General features: G+C 45.4%; 1 protein-coding gene and 1 pseudogene across 1 annotated transcript in view; one reads left to right on the top strand and one right to left on the bottom strand.

Annotated features, from left to right (window-relative positions):
* The first annotated feature begins 668 nt into the window (after positions 1–668).
* LOC120933680 overlaps positions 669–19,211 on the top strand; it is a 69,125-nt gene continuing 50,582 nt past the window's right edge. The window contains exon 1 of the mRNA XM_040347020.1: positions 669–1,055. Coding sequence (XP_040202954.1) covers positions 971–1,055 — 85 coding nt within the window. The 5' untranslated portion in view covers positions 669–970. The remainder of the gene's footprint in view (positions 1,056–19,211) is intronic.
* Positions 14,077–14,207, bottom strand: LOC120933932 (annotated as a pseudogene).

The raw sequence follows: 19,211 nt of genomic DNA, 5'->3' as shown, positions 1-19,211 counted from the left end.
GAAAGGTCTGGATACTTTCCTAAATGTAAAGAATATAACTGAGTACTAAGATTTGTAGGTAAAGTTGATCCAGGGTAAATCCGATTGCATCTGGGGGGATCAGGAAGGATTTTTTTTCCCCTGCTGTAGCAAATTGGATCTCATGCTCTGCTGGGGTTGTTTGCCTTTCTCTGGATCAACTGTGGGTATGGAGTTGGGTGTATGGGATTGTACTGTGGTTTTTTTTTTTGTTTATTTTTTTTTTGTGGTTGGACTGGATGGACTTGTGTCTTTTTTCAACCTGACTAACTATGTAACTAACTATGTAACGTTGAGAAGCGGGGGGTGCAGCTGCCGAAGGTGACATCCAAGTTTTTTCAAGTTACTCCTTCCTCCTCCCGTGCAGCAAGAGAGGAGTTGCACAGGGAGGGGAGGCAGCAGGTCAGCTCGGGGCCCCAAGCAGTTGCTTGGCTTGCCTGTCCTGTTGCAATGGTCCTGAGTGTGCATGACCCCTGTCACCCTCGATTTCTGTTAGCTCAGTGATGCCTACAGCCTGACACTGATCACAACTGCATGGTCTCAGGTGTTGTCTATCTATGTTGTTTCATGCTAACTTCAATGTAAGTGTGCTGCTTACTTTTAATAAAGTGATTTTTATATGATACTGACCTCAGCGCCTTGCTGTCCATTTTCTTTTAGACATTTTCTGAATGCTTCAGATCCCCCGAGAGGGACATGGACTGACTCTTTGTCACCAGTTATTCATCAGCTGACTACAAGTGACACTTAGAGCAGTTCCAACTGTAACTATGAAAAGGATGTTTTATCTATATTAACAGATATACACAGTTGTGAGATATGATCGTCATCCATCCAGATATGATTAGCCTTCACGCAATTCTGATAACATCTCACATCTTTCTACTGAAAAAGATCTTCCATCATCGGTTTCACCAGTTGAGACTTTATTCATTTCTCGGTGTCTACAGGGATGGAAGTCCGTCTACTTTTACCTCTTGTCCTTCTACATGGGATCACCTTGTTCTGTGCAGTGAATGGAGACAATATGACGGAGGGTGAGTACCCAATGGTCACAAATCTATTCTGACTTCCATAGGTTGGGTTGTAAGATATGGCAGGTCAACAAAATGAGCCAGCGGCTCTGCAAAATGAGTGGCCACATAGAGAATCCATTCGCACCATTTCCAGACAGATAGACCATCACATGGCACAGGTGTTGGTAGAACTATCGGGCAGTCTGGTCCCATTTATAACCAGTAAAGCTAACTAAACTGGTTGAACAGAGAATCTTTAATAATACAGTCATTTCATATAAGTATTTCTTGTTATTTTAAATGAAATCAGTTACGTTGTTGCTAAAAGACATTCATCACTTTCAGTCTGTTATATATTTGATCTGAGATCAGGGGAAGTCACAGATTTAAGACTAGCTAATCCAATGACATGTTTCATAATAGGAATCGGTCATGTTTTACATAATATAAAACAGTATGAAGAGCTCCGACTTCCATTCTCATGATGTATGGCTCATATTTCCATCCATTGAATATTGACATATAACATTTATTAACCACTTCCCGACTGCCTGCCGTTGTTATACGTCGGTAATTTTATGTTAAATATCGTTGTTATGGCAGCAGATAGCTGCCATAACCCCAGTGTATTCTTAAATGGCGGGGCGGTCCTGCTTTTTAGATAAAAGTGGTCTCCAAGGTAGATTCGGCACAAGATCACTTTTATCGGCAGCGGGAGAGGTGCGACCCCCTCCTGCCACTTTCCAGAGCCGTTGGTAGCACCGGACACAATACTTTCCCCTCTGAGGCACTGTGTTGAGTGAGGGAATGATGGCCCCTACTCGTCTCAATGACGTTGGATGACAGAAGCAACGTCAAACACCACTTCCACCCAACGACCCTAAAGCATATTTAATGTATATGCATACAATAAACATTTCTGTTGATGCATGTAGAGTATGTTGTGTGACAAATATATAAATACCAATAAATGTATTAGCAAAATATATTCCTGTAGGTGTTATAATCCTTTGGTGGTCAGCCGACCATGTGATATATAGTGAAGGTAGCAGGGTTGACTACTTACCCGAGCACCCTAAAAGGTGCTATACTGTGCCTGTGTAGGTATGCCCCCCCCTTAAGTCATACACCTTAAAATTGAAACTCAATACATGTCAAGAGCTTTAAACTGTAAAGAACATTGAACTGTTAATATATAACCATGTAGGAGCTATCATTCAGAGTTGAGGACTGAAGGCCTTGACAATTCCTGGGGAACTAGTCCATTCTATCCATGCTTGCCACATTTTGAGTTAATGTGCTTTGTTTTTGTGTCTTAATGCCAGTGTTGATTCATGTATGAAGTGAACATGGGTTGTTTGTACCACTTCACTCAACGTGGGAGGATCCGGATTTCTCCACTTTCTAGTGATAGTGAGACTTGCTGATAATAATACATGTATTATAATATTTCTCATCGGGTTTGGGTATTGCTCTAGACTAGTGATAACAGTGCTAGGGAATGTCTCATAGGTATTATCAATTGTGTAATGTCAGAGAGTAAGCGGAATATTGATTCCCAGTATACTGCTAGTTTGGGGCACTTCCAGAAAATGTGGAGCATGTATCCCCTCTGTCCGCATTGTCTCCACCATGAGTCGTCAAAGTTTATGTCAAATTTGGCTATTCTATCAGGAGTGAGATACCAACGGTGTGTCAGTTTAATTGCTAGTTCCCAAAGGGTTGAGCAGCATGTAGCCTTGTATGTAGATTTACAGACCTTTTCCCATTAGTCCACTGTATTTCCCATCTAAGTAGCGGAGTGGATTTGGTAAAAATATTTTTAGTAGATTGTAAAATATCGGTATTCCTTTATGGTGAGTTGTAGGAGTTCTAAAATAGATCCAGGCCACTTGGGGAATTTTGCAGGTCCAAGTTGTGAGCGAGTTAAGGCAGTGTTGGGTGCGTATATAAAGGAATATGTCTGAGTTTGGGAGATGATACTCTTTTTGTAACTTGGGAAATGACTTAACCTTGTCTAAGTTGATCAGTTGATAAGTTGGGTGAAGTAGGTTGTTGGTAGGTTCTTTACCGGGCTTAGCTAGCGTCACAACCAGGGCACTGAGCATTTCAGCAGGGAATGAGGTGGAGGTGGCAGCTGAGTTGTAGGTTTGACATAGGGTAGGAGCGAGGATATTTTGATATTGTGTGTAGTATTCTCCAGTGAAGCCATCTGGTCCTGGGAATTTGGAATTGGGGAGATTATTATTTGCTTGCAATATTTCAGATATTGTGAAGGAGTCATTTAGTGATGAAAGTTGTTGTGGGGTTACAGATTGGAGATTCGTAACGTCTAGGAAGGCTTGGATTTCTTAATGAGACGGTTGGTGGGTGATTAAGTCATCTTTAAGGTTGTAAAGATCTTTATAGTATGAACTAAATACGTTTGCTATGAAATGAGTTTTAAGTAATTTTTCGTTGGAGTGGGGGTGGTATAGGAATGGGATTTTGGTTTTGGCTCTATAGCCTTTGACATGTAAGGACATTGCCATACCTGCTTTGTTCCCTGTGGTGTATGTACAGTAGTTTGAGTCCTCTATAGGATTTTTCGTATGCCTCAAGGAGTAGGGACCTTAACTCGTGGAAGGAGTGCAAAGATTTTAGATTGGAGACGAGGAGAAGGGTTGTTTTGTTCAAGGATTCAGAAGTTGATATGTCAGCTGTGAGTTCGTCTAACCTCTGAGTTCTTTTTTTCTTTGCTCTAGACCCCATTTGAAGGAATACACCTCTAATCACAGCTTTATGAGCATTCCACACCACCAGCAGGTCAGATACTGATGCTTTGTTGATTGAAAAGTATTCTTCTAGTTGTTGTTTGATGGGTGTGGAATAACATGGGGTATTGAGGAGATATTTATTGACCCTCCAAATATAGGAGTTAGGTTGAGGTGAGTTAGCGGATATGATGATGCGAACAGGAGCATGATCTGACCAGGTGGTGGTGTAAATACTGGAGATTGATATTTTTTGTAGTAGCCATTTATCAGCCAAAAACAAGTCAATTCGCAAGCAGGTTTTGTGATGTAGCGAAAGATATGTAAAATCACGTTTGCTCGGGTGACAACACCTCCACAAGTCATACAAGTCATTAGAAGTAATAAAGTTATCTAAAGGAGATGCATGTCTTTTGGACCCTGCGGTGGAGTCCATTATGTTGTTTGGGACCAGATTAAAATCTCCACAGATCAGCATATGACCTTGCTGGATTCTTCTTGCTGCTTTTAGTGTCTTTTTGAGGAAATTTATCTGGCGTTGGTTTGGGGCGCAGATGGAAATCAAAGTATAGGGTACATTGTTAATTGTACAAAGCAGGAAGATGTACCGACCCTCTGGATCTGTGATGCAGTTCTGTAATTGAAAGGATACAGTGTTTCTAATAGCTATCAATACTCCTTGTTGTTTCTTCGAATAGGAGGTTTGGAAGATATGTGGGAATTATCTGTGTTGACATTTTGGAGATGCGTTTTGAGCAAAGTGTGTCTCTTGGACGCACAGAACGTCACAGTTTTGAGGCTAGTTTTGCTGGGTGGTTCAGACCTTTTGCATAGGTTGTTGACATCCATGGTGGGTGGTAGTGTGGTGTGGTAGGGATGTAGGTGACCTACGGTTGCTGGAGATCAGGGGACTAGTTCTCAGGAATCCGGCTGTCGATGAGTAGAGATGTCCGTAATCGGCGCCCTTAGCGGTGCTGAAAAATCATTACTATCAAGATTCTATGAGAGGTGCAAAACAGATAAAGTAGGGGATTGCAAATACTTAGGGCCAGATTCACAAAAGAGATACGACGTCGTATCTCTGTTTCTATCTATGCGACTGATTCATAGAATCATTTACGCATAGATATCCATACGATCCGACAGGTGTAATTGTTTTACACTGTCGGATCTTAGGATGCAGTACCGCGGCCGCCGCTGGGGGGAGTTTGCGTCGTAAACCAGCGTCGGGTATGCAAATTAGGAGTTACGGCGATTCCCGACGGATTTTCGCGTTCGCTACGCTAGTCTAGTTTCCCGTCGCAAAGTTAGTCGTCGTTTTGGGTGCCCTAACTTTACACAGCAATCGTATTGCTGTATAAAGTATGGCCGTCGTTCCCGCTTCGAAATTTAAAAATGAACGTCGTTTGCGTAAGCCGCCCAGGAATACGGAATTACGCTACGCGCGTCGCCGTTAGAAAAAATGACGTCACTGCGCGCAAAGCACGACGGGAATTGCGAAACGGAGCATGCGCAGTAGGTCCGGTGCGGGAGCACGCCTAATTTAAATGGCACACGCCTATTTAAATTACGCGGGCTTAAGCCGGAGGCTGCCAGCGTAGTTTTCAGCGCAAGGGCTTTGTGAATCAGGCACTTGCAATGAAAACTTGAGGCGGTGTAACGTATCTACGATACGTTACGCCGCCGCGATTCTACGTGAATCTGGCCCTTAGTCACTAACTTATTTTGTGTGCAGGGGGTTGCTGAAGAGATAAACACGGCAGAAATATAAAACTGCAAAAAAAAAGACAACTTTAAGTGAAACAAACAGTTACATCAGCACTGTGTAGGTCTGGGAGCAGCCGACCAAACTTGGGGGAAAGTTCAGCAAGTGGTTGATTGAGCATATAGCCAGACCGGACTTAGAATTGTTGATCAATGGTATAGGATTTAGGGCAAATGGATTTACTTTTGGTTATCCTTTAAAGTGCTCCCGGTTATGCCTGAATTGAAAAGGATTAGGTTTCCCGCAAGGATCAGGTTGATTGCATGGAGAATCCGGTAGGATTCCCCAGGTATGGATAAGTTTCAGTCCTCTGTCCAGGTTGCATATGGTGGGGTGGGTGCCGTTGTGGGTGGCCAGAATGGTGGCTGGGTGGCGCCATTTGTATATGATTTTATGATTAATCATGGCTTTAGTGATCGTTTTTAGCTGCCTCCTTGTTTATATGGTATATTGTGACAGATCTGCATATAGTAGGATGTCTGAGTACATTGCTGGAAGAGGGGACATTTCTCTAGCTTTTGAGAGGATTTGCTCTTTTGCCTGGTAAAAGTGGATCCTCAGGAGAACATCTCTGGGGACATATGCATCGAGGTGGAGGGGTTTGGGTATTCTGTGAATACGGTTTATGGTGAGTTTAATTGGGGAGAGGTCTGGTAGCATGTTAGTAAACATGGAGCTAGCGTAGTTGTGCAGTTCTTTGGGTTGAATGGTCCCTGGGATTCCGCATATTTTAATATTATTATGTCGGGAGCGGTCCTCGAGGTCCGCCAGCTTTGCTTTGATCCAGAAAGAGTCATCTTTTTGCTCTGTATATGCATCAACTAGGTAATTTACTGTTTCTGTGCATTCCTCCATTTTGTTTTCCTTATACTGCATTCTATTATCCATATGCTTAATTTCGAAAGAAAACCTATTGATCAGTGAGGATAGGTTGGTCATGAGAGAGGATTGTAGGGATAAAAGCATATCCTTCATAGTGGTGTCTAGCACCGGTTGCCCTGATGTTGGGAATTGAACTATGGAGGTTTGCAGTGAGGAGATAGCGTTTTCATTATGGAGGTCTGTACTCACTGTGTCTGAGGCCTGATGATTTGGATCCATTGGCATCCTTGATTTGGCTGGGCTTTGGGAGACCGGGGTTCAGTAGCGGTGCGTCCATAGAGGGCACCGGAGCGCCGTCCCCTCTGGCTCCTGCACCGCCACTGATACAATACATAGATTCATGCATTGCCGCTGCCAGGGCCGGACTTACCATTGGCCTTGACTGGGCTCAAGCCCAGGGGCCCCACCCAATAGGGGGCCCCCTTTACGGCAACCCCCGTACGGCAACCCCCCTTTTTTTAATTTATTTTTTGTAAAAAAATGTTTTTTTTATATATTTTTTATTTTTATATATATATATATATATATATATATATATATATATATATATATATATATATATATATTATTATTATTATTAAAGGGCCCAGGGGTCTCCAGGGCCCCCGGATGGCAACCCACCTTTTTTATTTTTTTATAAAAAAAATTACATTTTTTTTTATATATATATATATATTTTTTTATTAAAGGGCTCAGAGGTCCCCAGGGCCCCATGTGGCAACCCCCCCTTTTTTTATTTTTTTTATAAATGTTTATTTTTTTATTTTTGTTTATTTTTTTATTTTTTTATTAAAAGGCCCAGAGGTTCCCAGGGGCCCAGAGGTCCCCAGGGCCCCCGGGTTTGGCAACCTCCCTTTTTTTATGTATTTTTTATAAATGTTTTTTTTTTATTATTATTAAAGGGCCCAGAGGTTTATTTTTTATTTTTATTAAAAGGCCCAGAGGTCCCCAGGGCCCCGGATGGCTACATATATTTATATATATTTGTTTTCTTCTTTATTTCTTCTATTTTTTGTAAAGGCCCCCCCGCTTCTCAATTTGCGGCAGCCCCCACGCTTCTCAATTTCAGGCGGCAGCACCCCCACCCCCCTAGGTTCTCTGCTTCAGGGGGCCCATGCCTTAAGCTGTGCAAGGGGCCCCAAAATTCCTGATGGCGGCCCTACACATACCTCCCAACACGCACGGATTCTGTGGGACTTTCCCGCACAGACAGCTTCTTCCCGCAGTCCCGCAAAAGGGTTAATTTTCCCGCACTGCAAGAGGAGGCAGCACGGAAGCAGGAGGAACCGGAGTGGTGTGTGGAGGACTGTGGCTGCTGAAGGGAAGAAAGCCGACAGCCGGGCTAATGACAGTCTGTGGCCCCGGCTGTTGGCACAGGTGAGAGGCACTCCCCCCCTCAACAACTGCAAATTCCCCCCCCGCTCAACAACTTTAATGCGCTCCCCCCTGCTCAACAACTTCAATTCCCCCCCCCCGCTCAACAACTTCGATCCCCCCCAATTCTCGGCTCCAGGGGGCCCCTTCAACACTCAAGCCCAGGGGCCCCCCCCACCCTAAGTCCTGCCCTGGCCGCTGCCGCCGACTATTCAGATGGCCGGTCCCCTGGCGAGCGCCGGCCATCTGAATAACGGCAGCTGGTTGGCTGTGAAAGTGCCTATCAGAGCCAGCAGCTTTCCGATTACAGCCTGAGGGCTGTGATAGGCTTCCAAATACTTATTCAGGGACACACGGGTGGTGCGTTCCTTGGATAAGACTGACAGGTGTCTCAGCCAATCAGGTTTACCGGTTCTGGTTACCGGTAACCTGATTGGCTGAAGCGTCATCGAGGGTGGGAGAAGACATCGAGGGACGGTAGAAGCAGGATGGCTGACCCCAGAAAGGTAAGTGCCAGGCGGGGGGGGGGGGGCATTTTACAGGGCACAGTGGCGGAAATTGATGGGCACAGTGGCGACAATTGATGGGCACAGTGGCGAAAATTGCTGGACACAGTGGCGAAAATTGCTGGACACAGTGGCGACAATTGATGGGCACAGTGGTAACAATTGCTGGGCACAGTGGCGACAATTGCTGGGCACAGTGGCAACAATTGCTGGGCACAGTGGTGACAATTGATGGCACAGTGGCTGTGTTTGATGACATGGCATAGTGGTGACAATTGCTGGGCACAGTGGTAACAATTGATGGCACAGTGGTTGCATTTGATGGCATGGCACAGTGGCTAGGCATGTGCATTTCGTTTCGTTCCGAATCGAAATTCGGACAAATTTTTCATTATTCGGACATTCGGATGCATACGAATTCCCGAATTGCAATATTAATGAATTTACCGAATCCGAACAAACGATTTCGATTCCAAATCGAAAACCCGCGGATGAAATTCGATCGGAATTCGATTTTTTTTTTTTTTTTTTCGAATTCCGATCGAATTTCGTCCGCGGGTTTTCGATTTGGAATTCGAAAAAAAATTTTATTTTTTTTTGGAATTCCGATCGAATTTCGTCCGCGGGTTTTCGATTTGGAATTCGATTTTTTTTTTTTTTTTTTTCGAATTACGATCGAATTTCGAAATTATATTCGAAGAGAGAATTTTCGAATTCGACCGGATTTTTCGAAATTCGGTCGAAAACGAACGAGTTCCGAAAACGAATTTAACACATGTAACGAACCTAACTTAACGAAATTAGTTAAATAACGAATTAAAACGAAACGAAACGAAACAAAATTTTCCCTTTTGCACATGCCTAACAGTGGCTGCATTTGATGGCATGGCACAGTGGCGACAATTGATGGCACAGTGGCGACAATTGATGGCACAGTGGCGACAATTGATGGCACAGTGGCGACAATTGATGGCACAGTGGCGACAATTGATGGCACAGTGGCGACAATTGATGGCACAGTGGCGACAATTAATGGCACAGTGGCGACAATTGATGGCACAGTCGCTGCATTTGATGGGCACAGTGGCTGCCTTTGATGGGCACAGTGGTTGCAATTGATGGGCACAGTAGCTGCGTTTGATGGGCACAGTGAGGCTGCAATTGTTTTTTTCGTTTGTTTGCACCCCCCCAAATATTTTGAGCACCAGCCGCCAATGCCGGGGTTGCTGGAGAGGATTTGTATAGAGATGAGGATGCTGATCCATGCTGTATATCTTGTGGATGGTCCTCAGGGAGGTCAGTGTAGGCCAAGAAATGTTGCTGCTCTGGCAGCGCCATCTTGGCGTATTCCCTGCGCTCGGCTGGGCTGGAAGGAGAAGGTTGTGAGCTGTTTCAGGCCTCTGTCCTGGCTCCATTTGCGGGGTCATCTTGGTGTTGGATCCCGTGGGAGTATTGTGTGAATTCAAGGGGCCAGATGGACCTTTGCTTGTGCCCGTTCATCGCTGATAGTCTGGTCGGCGATGCAGAGCTCATGGCTTAGGCTTCTATTCTCGTGTGTGCGCAAGCCACACCCCCACATCAGACACTTTTGACACATTTTTGGGACCAGTGACATTTGTACAGCGATCAGTGCTATAAAAATGCAAGGAACGGGTTAACACTAGGGGGCGATCAAGGGGTTAACTGTATTCCCTAGTGTGTGTTCTAACTGTAGGGGGATGCAACTGACCTAGAGGAAATGATCGTGGTTCCTAGCTAGTAGGAACTCATGATCTGTCTTTCCTTACTGAACAGAACCGTGATTTATATGTTTACACACACACATCCCTGTTCTGCCTCTTGTCACCGCGATCGCTCACGCCGGCAGTGATCATGACTGCAGGTCACGAGCATCGGCACCCCCCGATGCAACGAGCGTGCGCGCCTGCTATCCCGCTTAAAGAGACCTACGTACAGCTACGACGGTTCGTGGGATCGTGACAACCTGTCGCCCTATAACACTGGCGGTTGGTCGGCAAGTGGTTAAAGGGACAGTGTAAAAATAAAAAAGGAAAATAAATAATAAAATAAAAAAATTAAAGCACCCCATCCCTCCGCGCTTGTGCGCAAAAGCGAGCGCATACGTAAGTCGCGCCCGCATATGTAAATGGTGGTCAAACCACACATAGAGGTATCGCCACGAGCGAGAGCAATAATTCTAGCAAAAGACTTTAAAACTGATAACCTGTAGAAATTGTTAAGTGTCAATGTTTTTTAAGGGTCAAAATCAGTGCAGTCCTATCTACTCCTGCACTTACAGTAGGTGCACGCGATATTGTGTCAATCTCGCTCCCTTTCTCGGCGAGATTGACCACCTACAAGCCCCATCGCGGGAGCCAGCGCCGAGCTGGCTTTCCGCGATAGAGACAAAGCCGTCATAGAAGCGACGGGAGATCCGACTTGGATTCCCGCCAATTCTACATGTGTGCGGCGTTTGTTATGAATCCTGAGGGGGAAGTCCCCGCCGGATTTTAAATAAAAATCCGGCATTGGTTCCCCCCTCAGGAGCATACCGGGCCCTGAGGTCTGTTATGGGTTGTAAGGAGAGCCCCCCTACAATCCATACCAGACCCGTATCCAAAGCACGCTACCCGGCCGGCCAGGAAAGGAGTGGGGACGAGCGAGCGCCCCCCCCTCCTGAGCCGTACCAGGCTGCATGCCCTCAACATGAGGGGGTTGGGTGCTCTGGGGCAGGGGAGCGCACTGCGGGGCCCCCCCAACCCAGAGCACCCTGTCCCCATGTTGATGAGGACAGGGCCCCTTCCCGACAACCCTGGCCGTTGGTTGTCGGGGTATGCGGGCGGGAGGCTTATCGGAATCTGGGAGCCCCCTTTAATAAGGGGGCCCCCAGATACCGGCCCCCCACCCTAAGTGAATGCATATGGGGTACATCGTACCCCTACCCATTCACCTGGAGGAAAAATGTTAAAGTCAATAAACACAACACAAGAGTTTTTTAAATAATTTATTAGTCTGCTCCGGAGGCCGCCCCCTGTCTTCTTTAGCTCTTTTTACCAGGGGGGGCTTCTTCTTTGACGTCTTCGGGTGGGGGCCGCTCAGGGCCGTCTTTACCGCAGGGCAAATGGGGAAGGTGCCCTGGGCCCTGTCACTGTTGGGGGCCCAAAGCAACCCCCTTAAAAAAAAAGCCTCCGCAAATGTGGGCCTAGATTAAGGCTTACCTGTAGGTGCTTGAAATATCTCCTAAACCTCCACGGTTTTGGAAATATTTGCTAAAATCATGGGCACTTTAGCGTGCCATTTCTGATTGAGCCCATGCCGTCACTGGCGGCTCCCGCCTACATGTGCGGGAGTGATTTATTTGCGGCTCTGGCCAATCAGAGCACTGGAGCCGCGATACCCAAAAGTAGCCCCAACAAGATGTCGGCTGCCCGAGCGTTGGAAGAGGCAATAGTCTTTTTTTAGACACAAAATAGAAAAATTGGACAGCTGTGTAGCTGAGCTTTAATTCCCTTTTGACAGATCACTGTGTCAGAGGGGGGAGCAGTCAGATCTCATCTGTAAAAATAATAATTACATCATCTTTTTTTCTGAGACTTAAGACAGAAAAAAATTGCACAGATTTGCTGTATTTTTAAAGTTTTTGTATAGTCCTTTTTCTCAGAGGGAGAGAAAAGTCAGATTTCTGTTGCAAATAAAACAAATATGTGTTTCTTTTCTAAAATGTTAAAAAAAATCTGATTTGCTGCACATATAATGTAATCCTTTTTAATAGAATGGAATTTCAGAAGGAGAGAGTGAGCAAAGATTGACTGAGACAGAATACAGTGGCCCAGATTCAGGTAGATCCGTGCAATATTTGCGTGGGCAAAGGGCAACGATGTTTGCTCTGCGCCCACGCAAATATTTTGAAATGCCCGCGATTCACGGAGCAGTAGCTCTGTAAATTGCGCGGGCGATATGCTAAATAGCCGGGCGTAAGGCTGCCTAATGTAAATGATCCCGCCGGGGGCGGGAATCATTTAAATTAGGCGCGCTCCCGCGCCGAGCGAACAGCGCATGCTCCGTCGGGAAACTTTCCCGACGTGCATTGCGGCAAATGACGTCGCAAGGACGTCATTTGCTTCTAAGTGAACGTGAATGGCGTCCAGCGCCATTCACGAATCACTTACGTAAACGACGTGAAATTTAAATTTCACGAGCGGGAAGGGCGGCTATACTTTAGCATTGGTTGCCCCTGCTACAGCAGGAGCAACCTTGCGCTAAAGTCGCCGTACGGAAACTCCGTACCTTGCGTGCGCAGGGCCCGCGCAACTTTTGTGAATCGGTGGTAGTATGCAATTTGCATACTATACGCCGATCACAATGGCCGCGCCCCCTAGCGGCCAACGCAAGAATGCAGCCTGAGATATGAAGGCATAAGGAGGCTTATGTCTGTCATATCCTAGGCTGCAGTCGGTGTAACGAGGTTCCTGAATCAGGAGCACTCGTTACACCGGAGCAAGTAAGCACTTGCGCCGCGCAACCTATGATTGCACGGGCGCAAGTGCTTCTTGAATCTGGGCCAATAAGTTGTTCTAATTATTTGAAAGCCTTTTTGATAAGATACAATTTCAGAGGTAATGACTGAACAGCTTACAATAAAGGATTCACTTTTTGGCCACAAATATATTCTTGGTTGAGAAAGTGGACTAAAATAAACCAAAATGAATGAGATAAACAGCATTTTTTTTTTTTCTGTTGAAAAGCCTGTGGCGTGCAAAACACAACCCAAAAACTCCACCCGGTGCAGGGAAAAATGTGCACACACATAAAGAGTGACATCACAAAAAACTGCGACGGGTGCATACGTCAGTGGTCCTCCGAAAAGGACCCGTCTCTGATCCCCCGGGGCGTTAGGCTCCTGGCAGGGAAAAGAGTAAACTGTGGTCCATACAGCCGAAGCCATATGGACCCATCTTGGTCCAAGCAGCCGAAGCCACAAGGACCCAACATCCTCGGAGGGACTGCCGAAACAGAACCCTCCTCGGTGAGGTTCCCCCGAAGGGAGACCCCATGAGAGCCGGTGAACCTAACCAGAAGGCCGAGTCCACCAACTCCCAAGACTTTCAGAGACCGGCCCGAGGACCAGCACCCTACTCGCCACACATAAAGTGCAAGCACCAACAAAAAGAGTGACAAACAAAACAACACACGGGGAAAAATAATAAAAGAAAGTGGGGAAAAGGAAGATGGGAAGGTGAGGAAAGTGACCAATGTGAAATACATTGGCCGGCCCTCCGGCCAGGATAAAAATTCCACTGGTCCTAGCCAAAAGGCCCGGCCCAAGCGGCAGGTGTGAAAAGTGTGTTGTGGAGATCAGTGACCTGAAGGTGCCACACGATGAGTGTCCCTCAAACACTCGTGCAATGTATGGCACCCCTGGACTGCCACTCCAGGGGCACAATCTCCACGGGCTTTTCAACGGTCCCTAGCCCCCGGTCCGGACCGGCAGCACCCTTCCCAGCCAGGAAGGTGGGAGAAGAGGTTGGGGAGAGCCTACTGACGCAGACTCCACCCACAACCCCTATCTCTCCCACCTAATCACATTCTGGAAGTACTACCCGCTCCATCCCGGTTAAAGGAGAAGCAAGGGTTCCCTCCAGAACAACTGACTGGGGCAGTTACCACCAAATCCAGGCCAACGGCCAGGGACCCGGCCTCTTGGCTTCGACCTCATGCCTCTCTGTCCAAATCAGAAGGCTTCCACCTCCACACCAACAGGCTTAGCGTCCGCCGACTGCCATCCCTTTCCCCCTGCCACAGGGTACCGGGGACAGTCAGCTTAGCACCACCTATTGGCAACTGATAAGAACAGATACTACACTTGATCTTAGCCAAAAGGCCGAGAAGCGATAAACAGCATGACTTATTCATCAAACAAAACAAATCCTACTTAGGAGCAGCATGTTTAAACAAAAGTGTTTTTTTCTAGTGCAGAAGAAAATAATGAGCAACAAATGATTGACCCCTCAGAAAAAAGTTAGACGTAAAGGCCCGGATTCACATACATCGGCGCATATTTATGCCTCTGTAGCGTATCTTTTTTACTCTATGCCGACGCAGCGCAGAGAGACAAGCACTGGATTCACGAAGCCAGTGCTGCCAAATCTGCGCTGGGTTTCTTAGGCGTAAGTCGTCGTAAGTGGAAGTGGGCGTGAGCCATGCTAATGAGGCATGACCCCATGCAAATGATGGGCCGAGCGCCAGATAAATACGAATAACGAGCGGCGCATGTGCCGTCCCGTGGACGCATCACAGTGCGCATGCTCAGAATCACGTCGGAACAAATGCCTAAGATACGACGGATCACTGGCTACGGCGTGAACGTAACCTACGCCCAGCCATATTCACGTACAACGTAAACAACGTACAATACGATGGCTTGTGTTTCCTGGTCCATACATTTGCATGGGTTGCGCCTCATATATGGGGAATAACTTTACGCCGGAAGTACGACTTACGCATACCGAGTATATTATGCGCCGGGCGCACGTACGTTCGTGAATCAACGTATCTCCCTCATTTCCATATTTCCATATTTGAATAGGAAATCAATGGGAGCACCAGATGCGTCCAGAGTAAATATGCGCCCACAATACGCCAGCGTAGGCAAGTTACGTTGGTCGATGAAGCCTATTTTTAGGCGTATCTTAGTTTGTGGGCACGGCGCATAGATACGACGGCGCATATTTACACTTACGCGAGATACGTCGAGATACGTCGGCGTAAGTGCATTGTGAATCCGGGCCAAAGTTTTTAAAACATTTGGTGTTCGGTAATTTTAGTGGCAAAGCATTATAATCTAACACAGGGGCCTCCAAACTTTCTAAATAAAGGGACAGTTTATTGTCCTTCAGAGTTTAGGAGGGCCGGAATAAGGCCAGTGGGAGAGGAAAATAGGCAATTTTTTTTTTCGTTTTCATTTTTTTGATTTTTTAGATTTTCGGGTCATTCGTTCTGATCATAATTCGTTATTTTGAATAAATTTGCAACTTTGGAAAAATTAGAATTTGTTACGTTCTATTCATTTAGATGCAGTATTCGCTATTTTGATCATTCGTAAAAATTCATAAATCAGAAATAATAACTAACAAACTAACAATTAAATTATAGGTATTAAAATTTCCTTTTAAATTTGGCTGTTAGTGAGCGTAACGAATACGAATTTATCCAAAGTTACGAATGATCCGAAATAACGAACGCAACGTAACAAATTAATAATAATAAAACAATTTTTATTATTATTTATTATTATTCATTTGTTATGTTTCATTCATTTAGATTCGTTATTTCGAATAATTCGGATCTTTCCTGAATTTTCGTTGAAAAACGAATTTGGAACTAAACTAATTGCATGTGTCTAGTAGAAAATGCACCAGCCTCAGATCCCAAACCATCGGTTATAGTGGGAGGAATGTTGCCCCATCATTAGTGTCAGTTGTGGATTGAATAGTGCCCCAAGGGCCGAATAGAGGCAAGCAAAGGGCCGCAGTTTGGAGACCACTGATCTAAAACAACTATAGAAGTGTTAAACAGGATTGACCCTGCAAGAAACAAATTATCCACATCCTCCTCCCCACTGGAGTTAATTTAGCAGTAAGCTACAACTGCAGGAACATTCTCATTTATCCGGGTCATGGCCAGGGAGGCAGCCGATCAAACTGGTCTGTGTTTAATCAGATGTTTTGAAAGGCAGAGGAAGAATTAAGGACCTTATAGACCCCTGATCTCTCAGGCCTCGTACACACGACCGAACATGTCCGCGGACCAGTTTCCGCGGACATGTTCGGTCGTGTGTAGGGCCGACCGGACAATTTTTTCGGCCGACCGGACAGGTTTCCAGCGGACAAATGTTTCTTGGCATGCTAAGAAACATGTCCGCTGGAACCATGTCAGCCGGACATGTCCGATGGTCAGTATGACTCATCGGACATGTCCGCTGGCCCGAGAACCCGCGCATGACGTCGAAGTGATTCGACGCATGCGTGGAAGCATTTAACTTCCGGGTTCGCGCACGTCGCCGCGTCATTGTCGCCGCCACGTCACCGCGTTGTAACCGCGTCGTCACCGCGTCTGTCAGCGGGAAATTTGGTCTGATGGTGTGTACAGCCATCAGACCAAATGATCCCAGCGGACATGTCCGATGAAAACGGTCCGCAGACCGTTTTCATCGGACAGATCGGCTCGTCTGTACGAGGCCTCAGAGAAGAGTACCTGTCACTGCCCAAACTATAATAAGGGATTTTGTTCATCCCTTTGAAAGTTGTAAAAAATAAAAAAAATAATACAATTAGAAAAAAAAGAGAAAAAAAACCCTGTATTCACAAATGCAAACATTGTCAGGGCCCAGATCTGAATCTGCAAACTTTGATGTGTCTGGCAATGTTTTTTCTTGCTGCAGCAACTTGAATGCTGGAGAGCTCTCTGGACAATTATTTGAATGATCCTGCCATGAAACTTGTTTGACTTGAACTCTTTTCTCCTCCCACAAACTCACTATTAAAGCCATACCTTTGCACTTCCAATTTGCCAGATTTTTGTGCTCCCTCCAGCCAATATCTCACTCTTGTCAGTCCTGCTGCCTTCTGTATCTTCTCTATCACGTGTAACCAACCCTTGGCTTGTTCCTCGACTATGCTTCTACTAGATTCCAACCTGCAACCACTCGTTACCAACCTTTAGCTTGTTTACTAGACATGTGCACAGAAAAAAATTTTTTTTTTTTTTGTTCTGTTTCGTATCGTTCCGTAGGTTCGTGTCCGTTCGTTTTTCGTAAGACGCCTGTTTTCCTGTTCGTTCCCGTTCGTTTTTCGTACGACGAGATTTTTTCGTATTCCGATCGTTTCGTATTTTCGTTACCGTTTTATTTTCGTACATGCGGGATGGTTCGTTATTCTGTTTAATTCATGTTCGTTAGACAATAATTTTCGTGAATTTTCGTCAATGATTTGCATTCTGTGCTTTGGATTCCTTTTTCTGTTCATGTTTTCGGTCGTGTGTTCGTGTGACATCTATGACAATTTGTTGTGGATGTCATGTGGGCATGCGACTGAAGATACGAACAGAAAAAGGATTTTCGTCATTTTGTACTTTCGTAAATATATTGCGGGATTCGCGGCACTTTCAACACGCGGCTCATCCATATTAACGATTGTTAAGCCCCATACACTTGGTCAGACTTTTTTAACAACAAACATAAAAACGATCGTTTTCCGTTCGTTCTCAGGAAATTTGTTCGTTTTTAAACTCCATCAGAAAACCATTTTTGGGTTCAAAAGTCTGGCCAACTGATCTCCCTTCAGATGAAAATCCACAGAAAAGTTTATTTGCTTTACTGTACTACTCAGCACAAAAGAGAAGCTGCTTTACTAACTACACTCACTGCCCATTCAAAAAAACGAAAATTTACATCTGTGGCAAGGGATTTGCATTCTGTGTTTTGGGTCCTTTTTCTTTTGGTGTTTTCGGTCGTGTGTTCGTGTGACATCTGTGGCAAAAGATTTGCATTCTGTTGAATCCAAAATACGAACAGAAAAAAGGAATTCAAAATACAGGGTGCGGGTCTTTTGTTGTGGATGTCGTGTGAGCATACGACTGAGGGTGCGAACAGAGAAGGGATTCAAACAAGATACAGAGTGCAAATCTTTTGTTGTGGATGTTGTGTGAATATACGGCTGAGAATACGAGCAGAGAGGGGATTCAAACAGGATACAGAATGCAAATCTTTTGTTGTGGATGTCGTGTGAGCATGCGACTGGGGATGCGGACAGGGAAAGGATTCAAACAAAATGCAGAGTGCGGGTCTTTTGTTGTGGATGTCATATGAGCATACGACTGAGGGTGCGAACAGAGAAGGGATTCAAACAGGATACAGAATGCAAATCTTTTGTTATAGATGTAATTTTCGTTCTTTTGCCGTTTTCGTTTTGTCGTATTTTCGTCAGATCGTTCGTTCGTATTTGCGGTTGTTCGTTATGCGGCTCATTCGTAATCCTGTCGTTTTCGTATTTTGGTGCTTTAATTTTTTTGTATGTACACATTATTCTGCGGGTACGAAAATGAAAATTTTCGTACGAAAACAACATTCGTACGAACAGGAATGCACATATCTATTGTTTACTGACTATGCTTCTGCTTATCCCTACCTGCTATATTTGCTACGGGACCCTGGCTTGCTCACCTCCTGGTAAGGAGATCCTGAGGACCATGACCTAGTACTAATGCACAGCAAAACCCATCTCCACCACCAGGAGCTATGATAAACACTGGTTAGTGCTTAGACTTTGCACCTCATTTGAATCTGTGTGATCAAACCGTTACATACATCTCCCACCACTGAATATTATTTGTGGCTATTGTCTCTCAAATATTACACTCTAAGGTTTATTACAAGATAAAACCTGCCTTGACTCCAAAGACACACCTGAAGCCTTAATTTTAAATATTTTAAGAATCATTTGGGGTTACAGGGATGGGAGGAGATCAGAGGATGTGGATTTGTAGTTTTGAAGTTTTTTGTGCACTCTGAAAACAGAAGTCTACAATCCACTAATGTCAAAATGTGTTAGGCCCCGTACACACAACTGGATCTATCCGCTGGGATTTATCCGCGGATCAGTTCCAGCGGATAGATCCGGTCGTGTGTAGGCCCGAGCGGACAATTTTCGGCGGACATTTGTCCAGCCGACGGATTCCCAGCGGATAAAAATTTTGTAGCATGCTACAAAATCTATCCGCTGGAATCCTGTCCTTTGGACTTATCTGGATAAGTCTGTCCGCTCCCCATCCCTCGCATGCGTCGGAATGATTCGACGCATGCGTGGAAGTATTTACCTTCCAGCGTCACGCACGTCGCCGC

The sequence above is a fragment of the Rana temporaria genome, chromosome 3, assembly GCF_905171775.1.
Source record: "Rana temporaria chromosome 3, aRanTem1.1, whole genome shotgun sequence".
Classification (NCBI taxonomy): Eukaryota; Metazoa; Chordata; class Amphibia; order Anura; family Ranidae; genus Rana; species Rana temporaria.
Note: the sequence above shows the minus strand (reverse complement) of the source record. Positions and strands in the feature narration are given on the sequence as shown.